Here is a 23,305-nt window from a genome sequence, read left to right as displayed (position 1 = left end):
CTAAGTTAGAAGCAGAGGCCATTGAGGCAGGGGCCACGGTTTGGTCCGAGTTATGCTCAGTAGCAATGGGTACCAGTGCTGCCTTGGCCAGTCTGGAGCTATCAAAATGCCTGTTGGTTGTTCTGCTTTGATCTTTAGTAACACCTTGGTCAGTAATGGTAGAGGAGGGAATGCATAAATTTGTTAGGGAATTCCAGCTGAAGGAGAGAGCATCCATTTTCCAGGCTAGAGGATGGTGAGTCCTTGAACAGAACTTCTCCAGGTGATGATTGAGGTGAGAAGCAAAGAGATCTATGTCCGGTCTTCCCCATGCTCTTGTTATTTGTGAGAAAATGTGAGGGTGCAGCATCCATTCATGTGGATCCAAGAAATTTCTGCTCAGCCTGTCTGCCAGAACATTGTCCTTGCCTGGCACAAACTGGGATTGCAAGTGGATGTTCAGACTCGGGGACTTTTCCCAAAGAGTCATTGTTAATCTGCAGAGGGGATAAGAACGAGTGCCTCCCTGCTTGTTTATATACCACATGACAGTGGTGTTGTCTGTCCTTATTAGCAGATGACCTTGGTGAAGTGATTTTTCGAAGGCCTCGATTGCATGTATCACTGCCACCATCTCTTTTTGATTTATGTGCAGATGCCTTTCCCTTGGAGTCCATTGCCCTTGAATGCATCTGCCCTCCATGTGCGCCCCCCCATCCAAGATCTGAGGAGTCTGTTGTAATGATTTGACTTGCTTGAGGTTTGTTGAAAGACATGCCTTTGTTTAAATGACTTGCCTGAGCCCACCACAAAAATTCCCTTTGCAAGCATGGAATGAGTGGTATTACATCTTCTAGGTTGTGGCTGTGTTGGGACCATAAGCTTTTTAAGTACCATTGCAGCTTTCTCATGTGTAGTCTTGCCAGAGGTATCAGAAGAATGCCAGATGCCATGTACCCCAGGGCCTGCAGGGTTTTCCTTGCAGTTAGCTGGGAGAGCTTTGCTAGGCTTTTGAAGTAGTCTGGTAACTGTTCTTGTTTCTCCTCTGTGAGAAAGGCCATTTGTGATTTTTTGTCCAGTTTGGCTCCAAGGAAAATAATTTGTTGGGATGGCAGTAGTCTTGATTTTTGAATGTTGACTGTGTATCCCAAAGCCTGTAGTAATTGAATGACATAGTCCAAGTTTCTTATCAAGGTTTGTTTGTTGTCTGCTTGTATAAGGCAGTTGTCCAGGTAGGGGTATATTTGAATCCCCTGGAGCATGCAATGTGCAACTACTGATGCCAGGCATTTCGTGAATACTCTGGGCGCAGTAGATAAGCCAAACGGCAATGCTGAGAATTGATAGTGCTCTGAACCTGCAAGAAATCTGAGGTATCTTCTGCAACTGTGTCTGATGGGGACATGCAGGTATGCCTCCTTGAGGTCCAGAGTGACCAGCCAAGACCCCTTGCCCAGCATGGGAAGGAGTTGCTGTAACGTCAGCATTTTGAATTTTGGCACAATGAGAAAAGTATTTAGAGTAGACAAGTCCAGTATAGGCCTCCATTGCTTTTCTTTTCTTGGAACAAGGAACAGTCTTGAATAAAATCCCTGGCCTTGTTCCTGAGGAGGGACCTTTTCTATAGCTTTTATTTATAACAGCTATGAAACTTGCATGAGTGCCTCTGCCCTTTGATTTTGTGGCAGGTTTGGCATGCTTTGTCTTGTTGGTAAAGTATGGAAGAGGAACCTGTAACCTTTGTCTATTAAATCCAGAATCCATTTGTCCTTGGTTAAAATGTGCCAGTTCTTTGAGAATAAGGATAATTTTCCGCCTAAAGGTGCTTCTCTTTGAGCCTTGGTCGGCGGTGTGAAAGTCAAGTCATTGTGATTTTCCTTGTGGTGCAGCTGGACTTCCTGCGCCACTTCTGTGATTTGGTGGTTGCCATTGGCGGCCCCTGTAGGAGCCTCAGTATTGCCCTCTACCTCGAGCACGCCTGCTTTTTCCCCTTTGAAACTTGTCAGTGTCTGGAAAGGACCAATTCTTTGAAGGCCAATTCCTGCTGAATCTGGGTGGCTGAACCTGGAGGAAATCTTTGACTGTCTGTACTGATTTAGCCTTTTCCTCAATAGATTGCAACACATCTTGTGCATTAGCACCAAAAAGCTTCTGTTTTTCCAGAGGTGCATCAAGTAGCTTTACTTTAACATGGTCTGGCAGTGGCTGTTCTTTTAACCAAGCATGTCTATTTATAACGCCCCTGTCATAGTTGCCCTACATGAAGCTTCCAATGCATTATAACCACACTGAAGGAAATGATTGCTAACCTGCTGAGTGTTGTGAACCAGATCCTGCAAAGCCTTTCTATCTATAGGCTCAGGAGAGGCTAACTTTTTCTGCAAATCATCCATTAAATAATCCTGGTACTGAAACATGTGAAAAAGGCAGTTAAGTGACCTCATGGCAAGGGTGGAAGAGGTATAAAACCTTTTTGCCCCATCTCTCCAGGGACCTAGATTTCCTGTCTGCGGGCAAAGGATTTTTAGCCGAGGAAGTAGCTACTCCCTTGGGCCCCTGAGAAATAGTTTCTAGATCCACAGTGTGGGCCTTAAAGAGATGCTTATGAGTGTCAGGAACCCTGTAATATCGGTCTGGCTTGACAGGAGCAGGAGGGAGAGAAAGTACAGTTTTGTACCTACCATAAATGTAGATGTCCGATAGATATGCAACTGCAGTCATAACATATGGGTTGTCCTGCCTCAGGCAGCCCTCGGTCGGCCGGATTCCAAAGTCTGGGTCCGGCGTCGGCTGGTGTCGCCTCCTCTCCGACGTCAGAACGGCTGGAGTATAAAGGCATTGGTCGACACCATCTTCTTCAGTGTTTCTTGCCCCAGGTGCCCTCCTAGGAAGGCTAAATTTGGTGAATGGATAAAACAATTCCAGACATGCACAACAGTAATAAACAGATACACCATAGGAGATAACCCCAGCTAATAGGAATAGGGGAAGTGGACCCATAAAGAAAGTTGCAGAGGGGTAGGAGGGTGGGAAAATCCAACTGCAGTTGCATATCTATCGGACATCTACATTTATGGTAGGTACAAAACTGTACTATGTCCTTCAAGAATGCAACTGCAGTCATAACATATGGGTTGAATACCATAGCCAAGCTGGGGGTGGATGGAACTAACAAGGGGATGGTGTAGCTAAAATGCCCTGCAGGACTGCCGAAGCAAAGCCTGCTCGGGATCTGGAGTACAAGGGCAGGTTGTAGTGCTTGGTAAATGTATGCACGGAGCTCCATGTAGCAGCCTCTAGAATGTCCTTTGTAGCCACTCCTCTTAAGAAAGCTGTGGATGTGGCTATAGCTCTGGTGGAATGTGGCCTAATATTGGCTGGCACACCTTTTCCATGGAAAGAATAGCAGAATCTGATGCAGTGTCCAATCCATTTTGAAATTGTTTGTTTGGAGATTGCTTTTCCTTGTACTCCAGCAGCATAGGCTACAAACAGTTGGTCAGACTTTCTGATGGCCTTAGTTCTGTCAAAGTAGTAGCGTAGTTGCCTCTATGTCCAAAGTATGCAGTAGTTTTTCCCCCCTATTTTGAGGATTGGGGAAGAAAGTAGGCAGGTGAATAGCTTGATTTAGAGACACCCTGGAAATTACTTTTGGCATGAATGTAGGATTGGTTCTTAGAGAAACTCTGTCCCGATGAAAAATGAGGAAGGGAGGCACTGCCATGAGTGCCTGTATCTCCGAGACTCTTCTTGCAGATGTGACTGCCAATAGAAAGACCGTTTTCCATGATAGAAATTGCATTTCTGACGTTGCTGCTGGCTCAAAAGGAGGAAGAGTTAATTTTTCCAAAACGAAATTGAGGTCCCATGCAGGTACTGGCTGTTTTCTGGGAGGTTTGATATTCTTTATCCCTCTTAGGAACTGTCTTAGCAAAGGATGTGAAAACACTGGTGGATCACAATTGTATTTTGCTGAAATTGCTGAGGCGTGAATTGTTATAGAAGAATATGAAAGTCCAGAATGAAACATTTCTGCCAAGTATTCTAATATCTGAGGTATACTCAGTAATGTTGTATCCTGACCCCTGTTGGCATTCCAGATGCTGAATCTCTTCCACTTGGCTGAATAGGTTTTTCTGGTGGAAGGTCTGCATGCTTCCAGTAAGATCTCAAACTGTTTTGGAAAGAGAGATAGCGGAAGGAGTCATGGTAACCTCCAGGCTGTCGGATGCAATGTTTTCAGGTTTTGATGGACAGTCCTGTAATTGTGCTGTGTTAGAAGCAGGGGCTATAGGGGCAGAGGCCACGGTTTGGTCCGAGTTATGCTCAACAGCAATGGGTACCAGTGTTGCCTTGGCCAGTCTGGAGCTATCAAAATGCCTGTTGGTTGTTCTGCTTTGATCTTCAGTATCACCTTGGTCAGCAGAGGTAGAGGAGGGAATGCATAAATTTTTAGGGAATTCCAGCTGAAGGAGAGAGCATCCGTTTTCCAGGCTAGAGGATGGTGGGTCCTTGTGCAGAACTTTTCCAGGTGATGATTTATGAGAAGCAAAGAGATCTACGTCCAGTCTTCCCCATGTCTTTGTTAGTTGTGAGAAAATGTGAGGATGCAGCATCCATTCGTGTGGATCCAAGAAATTTCTGCTCAGCTTGTCTGCCAGTACATTGTCCTTGCCTGGCACAAACTGGGATTACAAATGTATCTTCAGACTCAGGGATTTTTCCCAGAGAATCATTGTTAGTCTGCAGAGGGGATAAGAATGAGTGCCTCCCTGCTTGTTTATATACCACATGACAGTGGTGTTGTCTGTCCTTATTAGCAAATGTCCTTGCTGTAGTGATTTTCGAAAGTCTCGATTGCATGTATCACTGCCAACATCTCTTTTTGGTTTATGTGCAGATGTCTTTCCCTTGGTGTCCATAGACCTTGAATGCATCTGCCCTCCATGTGCGCCCCCCATCCCTGATCTGAGGCGTCTGTTGTAATCATTTGACCTGCTTGAGGTCTGTTGAAAGACATGCCTTTGTTTAACTGACTTGATTGAGCCCACCACAAAAATTCTTTTTGCAGACATGGAATGAGTGGGATAACGTCCTCTAGGCTTTGGCTGTGTTGGGACCATAAGCTTTTTAAGTACCATTGCAGCTTTCTCATATGAAGTCTTGCCAAAGGTATCAGAAGAATGCAAGATGCCATGAACCCCAGGGCCTGCAGGATTTTCCTTGCAGTCAGCTGGGAGAGTTTTGCTAGGCCTTTGAAGTACTCTGGTAACTGCTGCTGTTTTTCCTCTGTGAGGTAGGCCATTTGAGTTTCTGTGTCCAGTTTGGCTCCTAGGAAAATAATCTGTTGGGATGGCAGTAGTCTTGATTTCTGAATGTTGACTGTGTATCCCAAGGCCTGCAGTAGTTGAATGACATAGTCCAAGTTTGCTATTAAGGTTTGTTTGTTGTCTGCTTGTATGAGGCAGTCGTCCAGGTAGGGGTATATTTGAATCCCCTGGAGTCTGCAGTGTGCCACTACTGATGCCAGGCATTTTGTGAACACTCTGGGCGCAGTAGATAAGCCAAACAGCAATGCTGAGAATTGATAATGCTCTGTTCCAGCAAGAAATCTGAGGTATCTTCTGCAGCTTTGTCTGATTGGGACATGCAGGTATGCCTCCTTGAGGTCCAGAGTGACCAGCCAAGACCCCTTGCCCAGCATGGGAAGGAGTTGCTGCAACGTCAGCATTTTGAACTTTGGCACAATGAGAAAAGTATTTAGAGTAGACAAGTCCAGTATAGGCCTCCACTTGTTTTATTTTCTTTGAACAAGGAACAGTCTTGAATAAAATCCATGGCCTTGTTCCTGAGGAGGAACCCTTTCTATTGCTTTTATGCTTAACAGCTTTGAAACTTGAGTGAGTGCCTCTACCTTTTGATGATGTGGCAGGTTTGGCATGCCTTGTCTTATTGGTAAAGTAAGAAAGTGGAATCTGTAACCCTTGTCTATTAAATCCAGAATCCAGTTGTCCTTGGTTAAGATATGCCAGTTTTTTGAGAATAAGGATAATTTTCCGCCCAAATGTGCTTCTCTTTGAGCCTTTGTAGGTGGTATGAAAGTCAAGTCATTGTGATTGTCCTTGTGGTGCAGCTGGGCTGCCTGCGCCACTTCTTTGATTTGGAGGTTGCCATTGGTGGCCCCTGCAGGATCCTCGGTATTGCCCTCTACCTCGGGCACGCCTGCTTTTTCCCCTTTGAAACTTGTCAGAGTCTGGGAAGGACCAATTCTTTGAAGGCCAGTTTCTGCTGAATCTGGGTGGCTGAACCTGGAGGAAATCCTTGACTGTCTGTACTGACTTAGCTTTTTCCTCAATGGATTTCAACACATCTTGTGCATTAGCACCAAAAAGCTTCTGTTTTTCCAGAGGTGCATCAAGTAACTTTATTTTAACATGGTCTGGCAATGGCTTATCTTTTAACCAAGCATGTCTACGTATCACAGCCCCAGTCATAGCTGCCCTACATGAAGCCTCCAATGCATCATAACCACACTGAAGAAAATGATTGTTAACCTGCTGAGTGTTATGTATATGATCCTGCAATGCCTTTCTATCAATAGGCTCAGGAGAGGCTAACTTTTTCTGTAAATCATCCAGTAAAAAATCCTGGTACTGAAACATGTGAAAAAGTCAGTTAAGTGACCTCATGGCTAGGGTGGTAGAGGTATAAACTTTTTTACCCCATCTCTCCAGGGACCTGGCTTCCCTATCTGCTGGCAGTGGATTCTTGGCAGTGGAAGTAGCCACTCCCTTGGGGCCCTGTGAAATAGTTTCTAGATCCACAGAGTGGGCCTTAAAAAGATGTTTGCGAGTGTCAGGGACCCTATAATATCTGTCTGGCTTGACAAGAGCAGGGGGGAGAGAATCAGGGTTAGCACTGGAGTCAGAGAAAACATCATCCAAAACATCCATAACTGGAGGAATAGCTAAAGGTCTGTGCTGGGGAAGCTTGAGGAAAGTACGTAGCCTTTTCCTGGAATCAGAGAATTCCTGACCCTGCCATTTAAAATGTTCCCTCAGAGTGCAGGACTTCACCAAACGAGAAATCCTCTGGAGAGGAGGCAGAGGGAATTGATTCCTCAGCATCAGAGTCCTCATAGGCCTGGAAGGATTCTTCTTGGGTATCTGAATGCACAGAATCTCCAGAGGCTTCATCTGAGGAGAGGTCGTCAGCCTGCTCAGTTCTGGGCCTTTTCTCTGCATGTGGCTGAGAACCTCTGCCTGGGTGAGGCTGAGACCCCCTGATAAGAGAAATAAGATCTGCAGCAAGAGACATGATCTGTTTATCAGAAGGGGCCTGAGCAGCAGGTTTAGGATGGGCCTTGGCCTGGCTGGTGGCCTTAGCACGTGCAAAGGCCTTGATGGACATGGATACAGGAGGCCTAGCAGCCCCACGTGCAGGAGTAACCTTGTCTACAGGAATGGTGTCGGGTAGATCCAGAACTTTGGTTTCCGGAGGAAAATCAACAACCGGCACCGGAGAAGTCTCCGAGACAGAAGGACGTGTTAACGCTGTGTCGTCGGCCTGGAGCGGTTGAATTACCGCTTCCGAAGGGACCGAAGCACTAGCGGAGGGTTTAGAAGTTGCATCGGTGGTGGACGCGGCCCGAGGATGTCGGTCCCGGTCCTTTCATTTTTTGGCAGACTGAGTTGTCGGTTGATCCGACGGCATGATATACACGAAAGATTCACCGAAAAAGTCCTCGGCAAATTCTGCCCGGCGCCTGACAGTGCGCTTATTAAAGCAAGCACAGGCAGCACAGGCCGAGACGTCGTGGTCTGGGCCCAGGCAAGGAAGGCAGTAAGAATGGAAGTCCTTATGAGGTATTTGTTTACCACAAGACAAACAATTATTAACTTTCTCAATTTGTTCTGACATCGGCTGAGGCAAGAAATAATGTCCCCCAACGGGGTACTTAGCTTTTAGATGATTTCGGTACTGAAAACACAGGAGCTGACCGACCGGCACTTGCGAACTGCTTCTGCTTCAGGCACCGCGCGGCAAGAAAGACTGAAGATGGCGTCGGCCGATGCCTTTATACTCCAACCGTTCTGACGTCGGAGAGGAGGTGACACCAGCCGACGCCGGACCCAGACTTTGGAATCCGGCCGACCGAGGGCTGCCCGAGGCAGGACAACCCATATGTTATGACTGCAGTTGCATTCTTGAAGGACATTCATGGGAAGCACTGGAGTCTGAGTACACATCATCCAAGACATCCAACACTGGAGGAATAGCTAATGGTCTGTGCTGGGGTAACTTAAGGAAGGTACGTAACCTTTTCCGTGAGTCAGAGAATTCCTGACCCTGCCACTGAAAATGTTCTCTCATGGAGTGGAGAACTTCTCCAAAAGAAATATCTTCTGGAAAGGAGGCAGAAGGAATTGATTCCTCAGCATCAGAGTCCTCGTAGGCCTGGAAGGATTCTTCCTGGGAATCTGAGTGCTCGGAGTCCCTAGAGGCTTCATCTGAAGAGAGGGTGTCTGCTCAGTTCTAGGCCTTTTATCTGAAGGCGGCTGAGAACCTCTGTCTGGATGCGCCTGAGAACCTCTGATTAGAGAGATTAAATCTGCAGCTAGAGACATGATTTGTTTATCAGAAGAGGGGCCCTGGGAAAAAGATTTAGGAGGGTGGGCCTTGGCCTGGCTGGCAGCCTTAGCACGTGTGTAGGCCTTGATGGACATAGAGACCGGAGGCCTAGCTGCCCCACGTGCAGGAGTAACCTTATCCACAGGTATGGTGTCAGGTAAATCTTGAACTTCGATTTCGGGAGGAAAATCAACCACCGGCACCGGGGAAACCTCTGGGACCGAAGTACACGATAAAGCGGTGTCGTTGGTCTGGAGCGGTTGAATTACCGCCTCCGAAGAGACCGATGCACTCGCAGAAGGCTTAGGTGTGGAATCGGTGGACAACGCGGGTCGAGGATGTCGGTCCCGGTCCTTGCGTTTTTTGGAAATATGTGTTGTCGGTTGTTCCGACAGCATGATATAAGCGTACTTTTCACCAAAAAAGTCTTAATCAAATTCTGCCCGGCGCCTGAGTGTGCGCTTATTAAAGCAAGCACAGGCAGCACAGGCCGAGACGTCGTGGTCTGGGCCCAGGCAGGGAAGGCAGTAAGAATGGAAGTCCTTATCAGGTATTTGTTTACCACAAGACAAACAATTAACTTTTTCAATTTTTTCTGACATCGGCTGAGGCAAGAAAAAAGCTCCCCAACGGGGTACTTATCTTTTTGATGACTTCAGTAACAGAAAACACAGGAGCTGACCGACCGGCACTTGCGAACTGCTTCGGGCACCGCGTGGCAAGAAAGACTGAAGATGGCGTCGGCCGATGCTTTTATACCCCAGCCGTTATGACGTCGGGGAGGAGGCGACATCAGCCGACGCCGGACCCAGACTTTGGAATCCGGCCGACCGAAGGGCTGCCTGAGGCAGGACAACCCATATGCAAGGACTGCAGTTGCATTCTTGAAGGACATCTGGTATGTTCTCCCACTAGAGGGGACAACATATTGAATTTAGTCATCACAAATATGGGTGCCCATTGTACCACAACCGTTATCTCCCCCTTTCTGGTCAGATCAGACCACAAACTGATAACCCTGGACATCCTCACCCCTCCACCTCCCCCAGTCAAAGAAACCATCGTAAAAAGGCTTTGCAAAGCAAACTTCAAACTATTTGCATCAGAAGTGGAAAGCTTCACTATTCCCTTGCAGAAGGATAATGATATCCAGGATGTAGAATCCTACACCAAGGCACTTTACATACACCTTCAGGATTGCATGGACCGTGCTATCCCAAATAAAACCAAGACTCCTTCCTCAAGCAAGAAGAAACCAGTCTGGTGGACCACGGCCATAAGCAAACTATACAATAAAAGGAAGAGGCTTATACAAAAAAAAGCCAAATCTCAAGTAGAAAAATCATCCCTGATCAGCACTGGTAAGAAATTGAGGGCCCTCATCAAGTCAACTAAAGCCAATTTCGAAAAGAAAGTTGCCAAGGATAACCATAGGGCCTTCTATGGTTACGTCAAAAACCTAAATGGCAACGCGCAGGTCTGTTCTGAGCTAGTACAAAATGGAACAAAGTAAACTGACCCCAATGACATTGCCAACATCTTGGCGGACAGGTTCAGTGCAAATTTTCTCCCCACCTTGCCACCTGCAGGGCCTATTACTATTCCAGGGGATTGTGCAACTCCAATTATTACTGATACGTTGGTTAATAAGGCTCTATCTAAAGCTAAAAACACTGCCTCCATGGGACCAGATGGTGTCCCGGGCTGTGTCATACGTGAGATCCAAAATGAATTAACCCCACATCTGAATACCCTGTTCAGTCTCAGCCTCTCGACAGGATATGTGCCCATAGAATGGCACCCAGCAATGGTGGTTCCGCTGCACAAGGGTGGGCCCACAACCGAACCTGGGAACTACCGACCAATAAGCCTGACCACTCTGATCTGTAAGGCAATGGAGCGAATTATTATGGAACTCAAATGGAGAGATTGGGAACCTCCAAACACTTGACCCCACACAGTTCAGCTTCGTCAAGGGCAGATCATGCCTCCTGAACCTGGTGAACTTCTTTGAGACAGTTACTCAGACTATAGATAAGGGAAAAGAGGTACACGCGACTTTACCTTGACCTTGCTAAAGCATTTGACACCATTCCCCATTCGGGTATTATTGATAAACTCACCAACCTGGGCATAAACCCTTACGTCACAAGATGGATCGCAAACTGGCTCTCAGACAGATCCCACAAAGTAAGAGTAGCGGGATCTATGTCCGAATCCAGACCAGTAACGAGTAGTGTGCATCAGGGCTCTGTCCTGGGGCTCCTCCTGTTTGGCATATACCTCTCAGAAGTACAGGCAAGCACTGAAGGGCTGTGGCTGACTAAGTCTGCGGACGACTCCAAACTGGGAGCTATAACAGAGTCTCCGGCTGACATGGATATCCTCCAGAAGGGCCTTAATGAGACTGCTGCATGGTGTCAAAGCCATGGTCTCAAGCTAAATGCTAAAAAATGCGTAGTAATCCCCTTTGGAAAAAACAGAGTACCCGCAAACTACCACATAGGAGGTCACCCCCTGAAATCTGAAGTAATAAGCGATCTAGGGACCCAACTAGATAGTCAGCTTTCCTTTGATAACCATGTTGCCAAGGTGGTTAGAAAATCCTTCTATGTGACCCATCTGATCACGAAAGGGTTTGCATCAAGATCCAAGTATGTAGTGGTGCCCCTCTACTCTTCCTTCATCAGACCCATTATTGAGTACAATGCACCAATTGGAATGTACCTGGCCAGGCATCTCCAGCAGCTGGAGAGACCACAGAGGTACCTCACTAAGAGGATTACTGGCCTCAAACAGTTGCCTTAAGCAGCATGATTGAAAAAACTATGGCTTTTCTCTGTTGCATACCGCCTTTTCAGAGGCGATCTCTGTCTAACATACAGAGCCATGTCCAACCCAGAACTGTTGAACATGCTCCATCTTTGCAAAAGCAAATCTACTCGAGCTACATGCTCTAGGGATATAAACCTCAGCACAACAATGAATAGAATCATGCTGGAGGGATAGATTCCCTTCGGAAAGAATTCCCTTGCTATGGAACAAGGTCCCAATCTACATAAGACAGAGCCCCTCACTATCACTCTACAAGAGGAACCTTGACGAGTGGATGGGTAACAAAGTTCACACCAGGGATCATACCAACAGCTCTACTAGATAGGGGCCAAGGGTACTAGCGGCTAGATCAAGGGCCTAGGGAACAAACCAAAGGGGCGGTGAATACCGCACAACGTGGCTGGGCTAATATATGCCCTTGGGCAGATAGCCCAGTACCTACCTATGAACCTAAGAAAGAGTCATCCAACCAGTCCCACCAGACCAAAGAGGATCCAACTTTTACTTTAGGTTCTTTTTAGTGCCAAAAAAGACAGGGGACTGGAGACCAATCCTGGATCTCAGTTTACTAAACAAATTCATCAAACCTCAAAAATTACAGATGGTCATGGTACAGTCCATTCTCCCCTTTCTGGGTAAGGACAACTAGATGTGCTCTATAGATCTCCAGGACGCGTATTACCACATAAAGATGGATAAACGCTTCCGGAGTTTTCTCCCCTTCTGGCTGGGAGCCAATCATCAGTTCAGGGTACTGCCCCTCTGGTCTCTCAACAGCCCGCAGAGTGCTCACCAAATGCATGACAGTCGTAGTAGCTCATCTCCGACTAAAAGGATTCTACGTGTTTTCATATCTAGGACGATTGGCTCCTTACTGCCTCATCCAGGAATCTTCTCATTCTCAGTCTCTCTTACACTCAAGGCCATGCTCTTCACACCTAGGTATCATGATCAACATGGACAAATCGCATATCTCCATCAAGAGCACTGGAATTCACTGGAGCGATCTTCAACACAACGTCCTGTCAAGCTCCCCCCCCCCTCCTAGTCTTTTAAATATAAGAAACCAGATTCAAGTCCTCCTCTCACAGACATTTGTACCACCATGCCTTGTATTACAACTCTTGGGCTCTATGGCAGCAACCATTACCTTGGTACCACTGGCGAGGTTGCACATGAGACTACTGCAGTGGCTCCTCTCATCACAATGGTTGAGTTTAACTCACCCACTTGACCACATGATGCAGCTTACAAATCTTTGCAAGAAACAAATTCTTTGGTGGATGAAGCCAGAATAAAATCTTTGGTGTCGGCAGTTCTGTCTTCCCCAGCCCAGGGCCACGGTGAAAAAGGACGTTTCCCTGTTGGAGGGGGGGGGGGCATTTCCAGGGAAAGACCGTCCAAGGTACCTGGTCCCCCATGGAGGACCATTTGCACATAAATGTCCTGCAATTGAGGGCAGTTCTCTTAGCGTTGCATGCGTTCCACACATCCCTTCCTTCCAGGACCACTGCAATTCAATCGGACATGTCAGTCTGGTACATCAACAAACAAGGTGGAACCAGGTCTTACCCTGTGTCAGGAAGCCATGAGAATTTGGTACTGGGCAATGGCTTCCAACCGCTTTCTCATAACGCATATTCCTGGGAGTTCCAATCTTATTGCAGACAATCTGAGCAGGAATATTCTGATGCCTTACGAGTGGTCCCTCAATCCTATAATAGCAGATCAGATTTTCCACTGCTGGGCAGGCCTTGCTGCGACCTGTTTGCTTCTCCCCTAAACAAATAATGCAGAAGCTATTTTGCCCTGATCCCCCCCTCAGGGGAAGTCACAGAGGGATGCTCTGACGCACGATTGGCCCCCAGGTCTGCTGTATGCCTTTCCCCCTGTTTCCCCTCATCCCGAAATTCCTCCAGAAAGTTCAAAGGTTGAAAAGCAGAGTGATCCTCATTGGCCCCGTCAAGTCTGGTTCCCTTTCCATGGCCTCACCTGATTCACAGCCAGTGGATCCTGGACCAATCCCAAGGTCTGCTGTCTCATCCTCAGTGAGTCACCCCAATTTCCACAGCCTCAAGCTCACAGCTTGGTTTCTCCACTTTCAATGATTGCCAAGCAACCTGATATTTTATCTCCTGTTCGCGAGATTCTTCTGGCTTTGCACAAACCTTCGACCAGACAAATTTATTCTAGTTAGTGGACTAGGTTCTCTAGATGTGTCAAAGAACATAACATAGATCCCTTTTCCATGCCTATTCAGGAGATCCTACAATACTTACTACCTTACTGCATGCAGGAGCTTCAGCATCGACAATTACAGTGCATTTAGCAGCTATTGCAAATTTTTACAATGGAATTGACAATTCATCTGTAATGTCATGCCGACTGTGCAAGACCTTCATGAAAGGAGCATTACATAGTAAACCTCCAGTCAAGCCTCCTATAGAGCCATGGGACTTGACTTTGGTGCGTCAGTCCTCCCTTCTGTGATATAAAACTTTTGTCTTGAAAAATCTTTGCTTCTAGTAGCCCTTATCTCAGCGAGAAGAGAATCCGAGTTGCAGGCCTTAAGTGTCAAGTGACCTTACTTAATTTTTCATAGGGAAAGAGTGTGCCCCTACGTACTGACCCCTCCTTTTTGCCCAAGGTCATTTCTGGGTTATCCATCTACTGACCTACCAGTTTTCTTTCCTCACCATTCAAATAGAGGGGAATATATTTTGCATACCCTCAATGTTTACAGGCAACTTTGTTTCTACTTGGTCAAAACTAAATCTTTCAGAAAAATGTATCAATTGTTTGTGGCCTTAGCCTGACCCAGATTGGGTAAGCCCGTTTCCAAAATGACTATCTTCTTAGCTCAGAAAAGCCATTACTTTAATCTACCATCAGAAAAGTGTGTCCTTAACTTCCAAAATAAAGGCTCACTCTACTAGATAGATAGCTACTTCAGTGGCTTTTCATTCCAGAGCCTCCATGGATATCTGAGCAGCAGCCACTTGGGCAAGATCTCATACCTTTATCACTCATTACAAATTGGATTTAGCCTCCAGGGTCGAGCATCTTTTGGTTCTATGGTACTCAGCAATGTCCTTCCTTAAGGTCACCCAAGACTCAATTAGCTGGGGATTCGGTCCTAACAGTAAAGAATGAATAAAGATTTACAACATCAGATAAAGAAGTTATGTCCTACCATAACGTTCCATCGGTGTTGTAGATCTATATTCATTCATTACTTCCCACCCTCCTTCGCCCTGCCTGGACTCCTGTTGGACTTTAGGAATTCCTTATTAGTTAAGGTATCTGCTCAGACAGAGCCTCCTACCATCACTATTACTTCTATATTATAATGGCAGGCAAACTCAATCTGGAGAGACTATGAAAGGGGCAATGTGGTTAGGTCTTGGCTGAGAGGTTTTGGCTGGCGCGAGCTTGGTAACGGCCATGTCAGTTCCGAAGACTGAACCGAAGTCCTAACAGTAATGAATGAATAAAGATCTACAACACAGATGGAACGTTATGTTAAGACATAACTTCTTTTTTTGTATGTGAAACACCTAAACTTTGTATAAAACAATATACAAAATCAAATTCTGCAAAAATGAGCTTTTAATTTGGCAATAAACAGCAAGCCCTATCCTTTGTACCAGTTATAGGTGTGGTTTTATCCTGTGAAATCTCACATTTCCATAAAATAGTTCCACTTCAGCCATTTGACCTTGGCAATCCTACACCAACACTGTGTGAAACTGTGCAACAGCAGTACAGGATTTCAGGCAATAGTAGGCATACAAGAAAAGGCTGTGTTTATCTTGCATTTATCTTGTGTTGATTTGCCATGGCAGACGAGGCATAACAGAGTATGTGGTACTGAACAGGGTCGGATAGTAGTGTCACTGCTCTTACATCGCTAGCATTGTGCAAGTTTGAATGGTGTCATGTAGGACTTGTGATTGTTGTAGAATGCGAATCAGCCACTAATCATGCATTGCAAAAGCTTGCACAGTATGATGACAAAAGCCTACACATTGTCATTTCAGTTATATGTTTACAGATAACAATGGAACAAGGGCCAGATGCATACAGTTGTAAAGTAGTCAAAGAAAAATGCTGAAGAACAGTATAAAATTCAACGACTCACCAAGATGCAAAATGGCTTGACTAGTAGACAAAAGTTAGCAGAAAATAAAAGATTAAAGAATTAAATGAGTACATTTAATGTTTGAAATTTGCATAAATTGTGCTTCTACAGAAGTAGAAACAGTCCAATCATAAAATCAGGGCACTTGGCTAGTATTCAGTAATCAGACTGGAAAATAAAAGGAACAGAAGACCTTCTCCACTAATGTTTGTACCCTAAGTCACACTTTAACAAGAGCTTCCCACAGGTCAGAAGCCCGTAACACTTTGCTAGGATTCAGAGACTGAAAAACAATAAAACATGAAGAAAGAGAAGACCGTTTCTTCTACTGCTTGAAAAGTACAGTTTTGTACCTACCATAAATGTAGATGTCCGATAGGTATGCATCTGCAGTCCTAACATATGGGTTGTCCTGCCTCAGGCAGCACTTCGGTCGGCCGGATTCCAAAGTCTGGGTCTGGCCTTGGCTGATGTTGCACTTCACCCGACGTCATAACTGCTGTTTATTGGGTATAAAGGCATCAGCCGACGCCATTTTCCTCAGTGTTTCTTGCCCCAGATGCCAGGTGCCCTCTAGGAAGGCTAAATTTGGATAAATGCAAATAATTCCAAACAGTAGAGAGCAAACAATATAAGAATATATATATATATATATATATATATATATATATATATATATATATACATATATACAAACAAATACACCATAATAGATTCCTCCAGCTAGCTAAAAGAGGGTAAATACCCTAGGAATACCACAGAGGGAAGGAGGGTGGGTAATCCTGACTGCAGATGCATACCTATCGGACATCTACATTTATGGTAGGTACAAAACTGTACTATGTCCTTCAAGGATGCATCTGCAGTCCTAACATATGGGTAGAATACCATAGCCAAACTGGGGGAGGAGGCACTAAGATAAAGATGGTGTAGTTAAGATCCCTTGCAAAACAGCAGTTGCAAAACCTGCTCGGGATCTAGAATATAAGGGAAGATTATAATGTTTGGCAAATGTATGCACGGAGCTCCAAGTAGCAGCTTCTAAAATGTCTTTGGTAGCCACTCCTCGTAGGAAAGCTGTAGTGGTGGCTGTAGCTCTTGTGGAATGAGGTCTGATATTTTCAGGATTTGTCTTTCCATGAAGAGAGTAGCAAAATCGAATGCAATTTCCTATCCATTTTGAGATTGTCTGTTTTGAAATTGCTTTTCCTTGCATTCCTGTTGCATATGCTACCAGAAGCTGGTCAGTTTTTCTGCTGGTCTTAGTTCTGTCCAGATAGTAGCGTAATTGTCTGTGCACATCCAAGGTATGTAGTAGTCTTTCCCCCCTGTTTTGTGGGTTGGGGAAGAATGTAGGTAAATGAATCGCTTGGTTCAATGATACTCTGGAGACCACTTTTGGCATAAAGGTAGGGTTAGTTCTCAGAGAGACTCTGTCCTGATGGAAGATAAGGAATGGTTGTACTGCCATTAACGCCTGTAACTCAGATACCCTTCTTGCTGAAGTGATTGCTAGCAGGAAAGCAGTTTTCCAAGACAAGAACTGTAATTCTGCTGTTGCTGCTGGTTCAAAAGGAGGAAGTGTTAACTTTTCCAGCACAAAGTTGAGATCCCATGTAGGTAAAGGTGGTTTCCTTGGAGGTTTTCCATTTTTGATTCCTCTCAAAAACTGCCCGAGTAGAGGATGAGAGAAGACAGGAGGATCCATGTTGTATTCTGCTGAAATTGCTGATGCATGAATCTTAATGGAGGAGTAAGACAGGCCATTGTGGAACAGTTCTGCTAAGTATTCCAGGATGTGTGCTATGTTTGCCAATGAGACATTTTCTCCCTTTGCTGCACTCCAAATGAGGTATCTTTTCCACTTGGCTGAATAAGTCTTCCTTGTGGAAGGTCTGCGTGCCTCCAATATAATGTCCTTAATCCTCTGGGATAAACCTGGGTTATTTTGTTTTATGCAATATTCCAAGCAGCTAGCTGCAGTGTTTTCAAGTTTGGATGTAGGATCTTGTAGTTGTCCTGTGTTAGAAGTAAGGGACATAGAGGAAGAGGCCATGCGTGTGTCCGAGACATGCTTCTCAGTAGCGGGTACCAATGTTGCCTCAGCCAGTCTGGAGCTATCAGGATTACCCTTGGCTGATCCTCTCTGATCTTCAGTAGAACTTTGTACATCAAGGGAAGAGGTGGAAATGCATATGCTGTCAGGTTTTTCCAGCTGAAGGAAAGGGAGTCCACCCTCCAAGCAAGTGGGTGGTATGCTCTTGTGCAGAATTTCTTCAATTGGTGGTTGTGTGGGGAGGCGAACAGGTCTATGTCTGGTAGTCCCCATTTCTTTGTTATGGCTTTGAAGATATCTGGATGCAGCATCCATTCGTGAGCAACCGTGGTAGTTCTGCTTAAGGTGTCTGCTAGAGAATTTTCTTTTCCTGGTACAAATCTGGCCTGAAGTTGAATGTTGAGATTCAGGGCCACATTCCACAGGTCCATTGCCATCCGGCATAGAGGATATGAATGTGTACCTCCCTGTTTGTTGATGTACCACATGACTGTGGTATTGTCGGTCCTTATCAGCAGATGACCCCGTTGAAGGAGTGGTCTGAATGCCTGGATCGCATTTTTCACTGCCAACATCTCCTTTAGATTTATGTGTAGATTCAGCTGGTCTTGGGTCCATAGGCCTTGAATACACTTGTCCACCATGTGTGCCCCCATCCTAGGTCTGAGGCGTCCGTGGTGATGGTCTGGCTTGGATGAGGTTTGTGGAAAGGCAAGCCTCTGTTCCACTGACAGGCCTGAGCCCACCACAGGAATTCTTGCTTCATGCATGGAATTATTGGAATCTGGGCTTCCAGACTGTGCTTGTGTTGAGACCATACATTCCTTAGGTACCATTGTAACTTTCTCATATGTAGCCTGGCATGTGGAACCAATATTATGCATGATGCCATGTAGCCCAGGGCTTGCAGGACTTTCCTTGCAGTAAGCCGAGTTTGTGTTGTTAATGTCATGAAGTAGGCTGGTAGTTGCTTTTGTTTTTCTTCTGTGAGAAAAGCCATCTGAATTGATGTATCCAGTTCTACACCCAAGAATGTTATCCTTTGGGATGGTACTAGTCTTGACTTTTGCATGTTGACTGTGTATCCCAAGGCTTGCAACAGTTGTATGACATTTTCCAAATCTTTTGTTAATTTTGCCTTGTTGTCCGCTTGTATTAGGCAGTCGTCCAGGTATGGGTAAATTTGAATTCCCTGAAGCCTGCAATGAGCAATTACTGATGCCAGGCATTTCGTGAATACTCTGGGTGCAGTAGATAAGCCAAAAGGCAATGCTGAGAATTGATAATGCTCTGATCCTGCAAGAAATCTGAGGTGTCTTCTGCAATCTGGTCGTATAGGGACGTGCAGGTATGCCTCCTTGAGATCTAGAGTCACCAGCCAAGACTCCTTGCCCAGCATGGGACGAAGCTGCTGGAGGGTCAGCATTTTGAATTTTGGTACAATGAGGTATGTGTTCAGTGCGGACAAGTCTAGAATAGGTCTCCATTGATTTTCTTTTCTTGGTACAAGGAAAAGCCTGGAGTAAAATCCTTGGCCTTGTTCCATAGGTGGTACCCTCTTCTATAGCTCTCATCCTTAGTAAGTTGTTGACTTGTCTTAGAGCGTCTGTTTTTTGGCTTGGTGGTAGGTTTGGCATTCCTCTCTTTTTTTGGTAAAGTGTGGAAGTGAAACCTGTAGCCCTTGTCTATTGTTTGTAAAGTCCATTTGTCTCCTGTAATGTAATGCCAGTTGTCGGAGAATAAGGCTAGCTTTCCGCCCAAGGGTGCTTCCAGTTGTTCCCTGGTAGGCAGAACTAGAGCCAAGTCATTGTGTCTGCCCTGTGGAAGTGGTTGTAGTTGAATCTGTGGCAGTATTTCTCTGGTTGGTAGGTTGCCACTGACGTCCCCTGTAGGCACCCCTAGATTGACCTCTGCCTCTGGGGCGTCTATTTCTGCCTCTCTGGGCTCTGGAGTTGTCTGGAAAGGATCAATTCTTCGAAGGCCAATTTCGGCTAAACCTCGGAGGTTGGACCTGTAAGAAATCCTTGACTGTTTGGACAGATTTTGCTTTTTCTTCCACCTTCTTTAGAACCTCCTGTGCAGGGGAGCCAAACAAACTTTGTTTCTCCATGGGAGCATCTAGGATTTTTGACTTAACATGGTCTGGTAAGGATTGTTCTTTTAACCAGGCATGCCTTCGAATCACTGTTCCAGTCATAGCTGATCTAAAGGAAGCCTCCAGTGTATCATAGCCACATTTTAAGGAATGGTTACTGACCTGCTGAGAGTTATGTACCAAATCCTGAAGGGACTTGCGATCTAAAGGTTCAGGAGAAGACAGTTTTTTGTTTATCTGATCTAACAAAAATTCCTGGTACTGAATCATGTGAAATTGACAGTTCAAGGCCCTGGCGAAAGAGTAGCAGAAGTATAAACCTTTTTACCCCATCTCTCTAATGCTCTAGATTCCCTTTCAGAGGGAAGAGGGTTTTAGCAGAGGCAGCTGCCACACCTTTAGGGCCCTGTGAAATGGTTTCAGGGTCTGCAACAGGAGCCTTATACAAATGGTAATGTGTGTCCGGGACCCTGTAATATCTGTCTGGTTTGGCAGGGGCCGGAGGAAGTGAATCAGGCGCAGTACAGACATCATTATATGCATCATCAACAACTGTTAGTACTGGCGGAATGGCTAAAGGCCTATGCTGTGGTAAGTGTAAAAAGGTCCTAAGCCTTTTCCTTGAATCTGAAAAATCCTGGCCCTGCCATTGGAAGTGTTCTCTCATAGCATGCAAAGTTTCCCCAAAGGAAAATTCTTCAGGAGGAGAAGCAGAAGGAATGGAGTCTTCTGCATCAGAATCCTCATAAGGAGAATATGGGCCTTCGTGAGGGTCTGAAATGTCCGAGTCATCCGAGGAGTAATCTGTAGAGACAGGTTCCGGGGGTTCAAGTCCTAGGCCTCTTGTCTGGAGGGGGCTGAGAGGCCCTGTCTGGGTGAGGTTGGGATCCCCTGATCAAAGAAATGAGATCCTCAGCCAGGCTGAGCATTTGTGAACTAGAGGTAGGCCTATGTGAAGGAGTTTTAGCAGGTAAGGCCTTAGAAGATTTAGCTGCTTTAGCCCTGGCAAAAGCCTTGATAGACATAGAAGCAGGGGGTCTAGCAGCCCCACATGCAGGAGTAGATATGTCTAAAGGAATAGTGTCTGACAAATCCTGGGTGCCTGCTTCTGTAGCAGTAAATTCAGTAGCAGATTCAGCCATGCTCTGTGAGGCCTCGGCTATCGGAGGCATGCTTTCGGCCGAAGGAAGAACCAGGGGATCGGTTTCAGCCGAAACCGAGACACTCGCGGTTGGCCTAACCGTGGTTTCAGCCGAAACCATGGACCGCGAGTGTCGGTCCTTTTCCTTGCGTTTTTTAGCTAATTGAGTAGTCGGAGTCTCCGACGGCATTTTGTATGCAAAAGCGGGACCAAAAAACTCCTCTGCAAACTCCGACCGACGTCTAAGTGTCCATCGGTTGAAGGAAGCACAGGCTAGACAAGCTGATACGTCGTGGTCTGGGCCTAAGCAAGGAAGGCAGTACGAGTGGAAATCCTTATGAGGTATTTGTTTCCCACAAGTTAAACAATTATTTACTTTGTCTGACATCGGCTGAGGCAAGAAAGAGTCCCCAACGGGGAACTTAGCTTTTTAGAAGTCTTCGGTAGTAGAAATCGCTGGATCTGACCGACCGGCACTTGCGAACAGCTTCTGCTTTGGGCACCACGCGGCAAGAAAGACTGAGGAAAATGGCGTCGGCTGATGCCTTTATACCCAATAAACAGCAGCTATGACGTCGGGTGAAGTGCGAAATCAGCCGAGGCCAGACCCAGACTTTGGAATCCGGCCGACCGAAGGGCTGCCTGAGGCAGGACAACCCATATGTTAGGACTGCAGATGCATCCTTGAAGGACATCTTGCATCATTCCAATTCTTTATACAGAGTGACTGGCAGTCATGTCATACAATCATTGCACTTGGCTAGCATTCATAAATCAGCACAAAAACTATGAAATGAAAACAGAAAAACGGTTTACTAGTGTTTTAACCCTGCATCACTCATATGCTTTTCTGCAAGGCAGTAGAAAGTCAGATTATGAAATTCCTCTACGGCTACTTTTCTTTGAGGATAAAAAGCAACAGGCTAAACTAAAGAGTTGGAGAACTGCTGTGAGTACAACTGCAATCTGAGATGGAATCTGGTTAACACCTTTAAAATTTCTTGTAAGCAGTCCCCCCTACAACCTGCACAGTGAAAGCTATGACATGCACAAAAAAACAAGACTGTAAATGGAAACAAAAGCGAGAATCAAAACAAAAAAATCCCTGGGACTGCCCCTCTAACTTCTTGGGTCCTATCTGTGAGCCAGACGGCTGTCCACTAGGTGAAATAAGGGTTTATACCTAATTTTGTGAGTTTGTCTACAATGCAAGAGAGGGTACTGTGTCAAATGTTTTACCAGGTCAAGATATCCAGTATGCAACATTTTGCCATCATCCACTGCCTTGGTGATCTTGTCGAAGAAGTCCACCAAGTTGAGTAAGACAAGACCTGCCCTTGATAAAACAAACCTGGGCTGGCTACAAGTAGGCTTTTCACCTTCTGCACATCTTCAGCTGGCCAAAATAAAACTATGGCACTTGAGGCAGTGCTTTACATCATGTCAAGTTTCTTGACCAGGCAATACAAATGTATATCTTCGCTCAAGAGCTGGCGGCCACAAACATTTCTCATGCAAATGTGGAAACTCTTCCATATTTAATGCTAGGATCAAAATGTTGCATCACCAAAAATAATAATAAAAAAAAAAACAGCAATGTGTGGTACCCTGAGGCCCAATACATGGCCCCCCTGACGGAGACGGAGTGAAATATCCAAGGTAAGGTCTGTAGATGAAGATATCCCAAATGTAATCACCAAGTACTTCTGACATTGGATCCTTCCAAGCTTACATCATTCAAAACTCAGATATTCCAACACAAAAATGACCAATGTATGTAAGATTATGGTCATCTCCTTCTGACAAATTTTAAGTAAGCCAATCAAAATAGCAGGTCTGCTACGTTTCTTCAGACACTGTAGGGTGGTATTACCCTTAATTCAATGCTTACCTCTTCTACGGTTGATCAAAAGCTCTATTTCACAGGCTAAAAATGCTGATGAACACAGCTGTGGGGTGTTATCTATTTTGCAAACCTCAACACTCTGTCAAGGAATGTACCCAATTTCCCCAGCAGCTAAAATAATCTAATATCAGGAACCACAGCATTACACAGTTAAACTAGAAACACGCAACCTTTGCCTTCTTTTGAGACCCCCCCCCCCCCAAAAGAAAGGAAAGGCAAAATTAAATGAACTTACGTCAGATGATCCACCTGGAATGTCTATATTGAAGCCTGGGTAGTCTATCAGTTTAGACAAGTCATAACTAAAAGGTTTCTCGCGAGAGTTCAATTCATCGTTACCTTCTATTTCACCATCACCTGCATCTGTTTAAAAGCACAGTATACTCATTTGTCTGCCAATCACAAACAAACCTAGCATATTACAGCACGTTAAATTACTTCACAACACCACTACGTTTTCTCAAAGTAATTGCACAGTTTAAATATAACCAAATGGAAACAAATTCTTTGAAGTCATGTTT

The 23,305-nt window shown here is 45.4% G+C and overlaps 1 protein-coding gene across 1 annotated transcript in view; it reads right to left on the bottom strand.

Moving 5' to 3' along the window:
- The window catches only part of ZCCHC8 (zinc finger CCHC-type containing 8), a 1,340,563-nt gene that overhangs the window by 396,173 nt on the left and 921,085 nt on the right, over window positions 1-23,305 (bottom strand). Inside the window, 1 exon segment of the mRNA XM_044068587.1 lies at window positions 23,020-23,147. Coding sequence (XP_043924522.1) covers window positions 23,020-23,147 — 128 coding nt within the window.

The sequence above is a fragment of the Protopterus annectens genome, chromosome 4.part0 (genome assembly GCF_019279795.1).
Source record: "Protopterus annectens isolate FY-2018-M chromosome 4.part0, PAN1.0, whole genome shotgun sequence".
Lineage (NCBI taxonomy): Eukaryota > Metazoa > Chordata > Ceratodontiformes > Protopteridae > Protopterus > Protopterus annectens.
This window is presented reverse-complemented; position numbering and strand designations above follow the sequence as displayed.